The 3,053-nt window shown below is 35.6% G+C and overlaps 1 protein-coding gene across 1 annotated transcript; it reads right to left on the bottom strand.

Annotated features, from left to right (window-relative positions):
• Positions 1–1,013: 1,013 nt before the first annotated feature.
• Positions 1,014–2,792, bottom strand: ACYB-2 (Cytochrome b561/ferric reductase transmembrane protein family). Its single transcript, XM_078977283.1, has 4 exons — positions 2,545–2,792; positions 1,902–1,950; positions 1,599–1,798; positions 1,014–1,512 (listed from the first exon to the last, which is right to left on the bottom strand). Exons 1-4 carry the CDS (start codon positions 2,686–2,688, stop codon positions 1,213–1,215), a joined length of 693 nt encoding a protein of 230 aa, XP_078833409.1. The 5' UTR covers positions 2,689–2,792; the 3' UTR covers positions 1,014–1,212.
• Between the last annotated feature and the right edge of the window lie 261 nt (positions 2,793–3,053).

Here is a 3,053-nt window from a genome sequence, read left to right as displayed (position 1 = left end):
TGGTGTTTATGATGGGGCGAAAAATATGTATGAAGACTTTTTATTTCTCCTTTTTATTTGTTGATGACACGATGTTTGGGGTAAATGGTTGCAAGAAAATGTGATGATTTTTGTATTTTTAAGATACATTTTTTAGCTTTGAGATTGTAGAAAAACTGATTGTTGGCCTGGGGATAGTTGTGTCGAGTGAGGAAAGTGTTTATATGGTGAATTTAGTTGGGTGCGTCTCGATAAATATTAATTTCAAGTACCGTTGTTAGACGGTTGACTCCAATGTAGACAATTGGAAAGAATTATCAATAAGTTCACAAAAAAAATATAGTTGAAAAGGTAATATTACTTTGGTGGGACTTTACTTAAATTGGTTTTGGGAAGCCTTGGTATATATCTTTCATATAAATTATTAGAGCTCCTATCATCAAGTGGAAAAATATTTTGGATAGTAAAGACGAAGACGGGTTAGGGATCAGTAGTGTTTACGCTTTTAATAGGGCTTTATTTGTCAAATGGAAATTGTGATTTTTGATAGAATCAAATAATTTGTGGGTTTTTGTTATTATAGTTTTATACTGCAGATATAGAGGGTTTCTTGATCAAGATATGAAGGTGTCAGAAACGGCCCTTGAGTAAATATTGTTTATGTTTCACGGTTATGTGAAAAGGAGTTCGTTTTGATATTTTTTTGTAAATAAAGGTAGGCATTGGAGACTCAACTCAGTTTTGGAAAAGATATGTTTGTGTTTTCCTTGAGATTGTGCTTTGGAAACGAATAAATTGGTTTTAGTTAAAGATAAATCCCTTGAACATACACAATCCACAAAAACCGACTCTTAGGATCAATACTTAAACATATACAACAAAAATTATTGAATTTTTTTTTTTTTATCTATTTGAAACCAAAATTGTAAAAGAGAAACTCATATACAAAAGTGTTCGACATTAAACCCAAATTCGGTTCATAATGCTATACATGTTGATGTTTTTGTAAGAAGAAACTTTAATGGGATATATGCTTATAGAAACTTCCTTTGTTAAGTCGTTATTTCTATAAATCCGATTAAGTCATGTCCATTAAATCGAAAAGTAATAACACCCAACACAAAGGGCTATAATAAATACATATCATAATACACCTTCATGTACCCAATATACAGAAACGACCTCGTATTGCAGAATAACATCAGTCAGTCACGCATAATATATAAACACATTTTATATTGCAGAATAACTGTGGTGGTCTTCAGCAGGAGCACGCGAAAGTGCAGTGAGCAGTACAAACGTACCGTATAACACCGCAATAATCGCAGTGAAATTAACAAGAAACGCCTCGGAACCGTATTTCTCAATTCCTGAACTCTCCAAGAATGTCAACTTTTCAAGGAATCCAAGTGCTGAATTTGCAACAGCCAAGATGTATACAAACATCCCAAACAACACGTGCCATGGAAGCGACTCCTTTCTAAGATCACCCGTTCCACCCGGGTAGAAAAACACCAAAAACCCGTAAATCCACTGCCAATTCGTTTCACAAATTAGTTACATTATTTCCATCAATGGAATGGAATGGTTCATTCCATGGAATGGAAACCATGAGTTACCTGAACGCCATAAAGAACGATAACCCCGATACCGATCCAGGAATGTAAACTGTAAAGGTTTGCAAGACCACTTTCGTTGTGGTTTTTGAATGCCATGTAGATTCCGATAATACCAAGAATCAGGGCAATGGCGTGTAGAATAAGATGTATAAGCTTCTTTTCAGCCTTCTTGAAGGGAAGAGCTTTATAGCTTACAATAGCTGTGCTCATCATAAAATTAATAGAAGAAGACAATATATCAAGTCAAAATTGGAATTTCAAATTTCAATCATTTCATTATGTGAGCAAATATGATGTTGTTACCTTCACCACCCATAATTACCAAACCAATAAGCATCAGAACAGGATGGACCTGGTAAAGAAATAACAAAAGGAAACATAAGATAAAGTTCCACAAACTAATCAGATAGTTGGAATCATGGTTGAAGTTTTGATAAGTGCTTCAAGAAACAAGAAACAATTTCATAGATGACACAACACAGGGTTTAACAAATTGGGCACATGAGCAGGAAGCCTCACCGGTTGTAGTTATCAATCCATAAAGTCTATTTTCCGAAATCTATCTGCCAGATATTGATGAAAAAAATCTAAAAATAGAAAGCACATGTGCATGTTCATGGGAAATCCCCTACTGTTCCCAAATTAAGGCGGAAAGTTTGAAAGTGAATAGATAAATTCGATTCAGTACTCCTCAACCGTCAAGCGTCTATTTCTTGATCTCAAATTAGGAAAACATACAATCACGATCGACAAAAGTCAACCATTTTTTCGATTACAGATAATTACATCCATGAATGGCGATTTAAAACCCTAAAATTTAACGTAACGCCAGAGTAGCAACTAAAGGAAACCAAATTAATGTTAGGAGAAGAAATCATTCAAATTAATGCAGTCTGCACTAGCATAGAACATAGATAACAAACAGAGATCAGATCAGAAAGCTTACATTGAAGATGAGATTTTTGTTGGATGATTCCCATGCTAAACCGCCTCTGAAGTGGATGTTCCAAACCAGAACCATCACCGCTCCGGCGACCGCCAGAACGTGCACTACATAAGAGAGGTAGACAGCATTAATTTCCAACCCCATATCGTATGATCTTATCTTGTTCTTTAAGCTTCTATGAATTCTTAGTTCTTTCGAGAGCGGATAAACAACACGACTATATCACATAAAACTCGACTTTGTCCCATAGTTTATGTGATCCTCATCCCTTGGATTGAGGGGGATCTGATATGAGGACCGTTAGATTGCGTGACTGGTCACGTGGCGTTGCGTGGTAGGTAGGAGATGGATGTGCACGTTGATCGGTGATCGTGTCGTCTTTTACACCGGCAGCTATACCTTCCTCTTTTTTCTTATTTTCCTTAGAAATACATATAAATAAAGGAGTTATCACTAAAAAGTAAAATCAGCAGATAAAAACCGATCCCGGATTTGAAAACGATTCGATT

Source organism: Lactuca saligna, chromosome 2 (assembly GCF_052625555.1).
Source record: "Lactuca saligna cultivar CGN05327 chromosome 2, ASM5262555v1, whole genome shotgun sequence".
Classification (NCBI taxonomy): Eukaryota; Viridiplantae; Streptophyta; class Magnoliopsida; order Asterales; family Asteraceae; genus Lactuca; species Lactuca saligna.
Note: the sequence above shows the minus strand (reverse complement) of the source record. Positions and strands in the feature narration are given on the sequence as shown.

What these genes read in the sequence shown, in the direction of transcription:
- ACYB-2 (XM_078977283.1), bottom strand. Translation starts at nt 2,688, where the DNA reads ATGGGGTTGGAAATTAATGCTGTCTACCTCTCTTATGTAGTGCACGTT. An exon ending in ACAAAAATCTCATCTTCAAT is followed by an intron (nt 1,951 to 2,544) that starts GTAAGCTTTCTG and finishes TTTCTTTACCAG; the next exon opens with GTCCATCCTGTTCTGATGCT. An exon ending in GGTAATTATGGGTGGTGAAG is followed by an intron (nt 1,799 to 1,901) that starts GTAACAACATCA and finishes TGATGAGCACAG; the next exon opens with CTATTGTAAGCTATAAAGCT.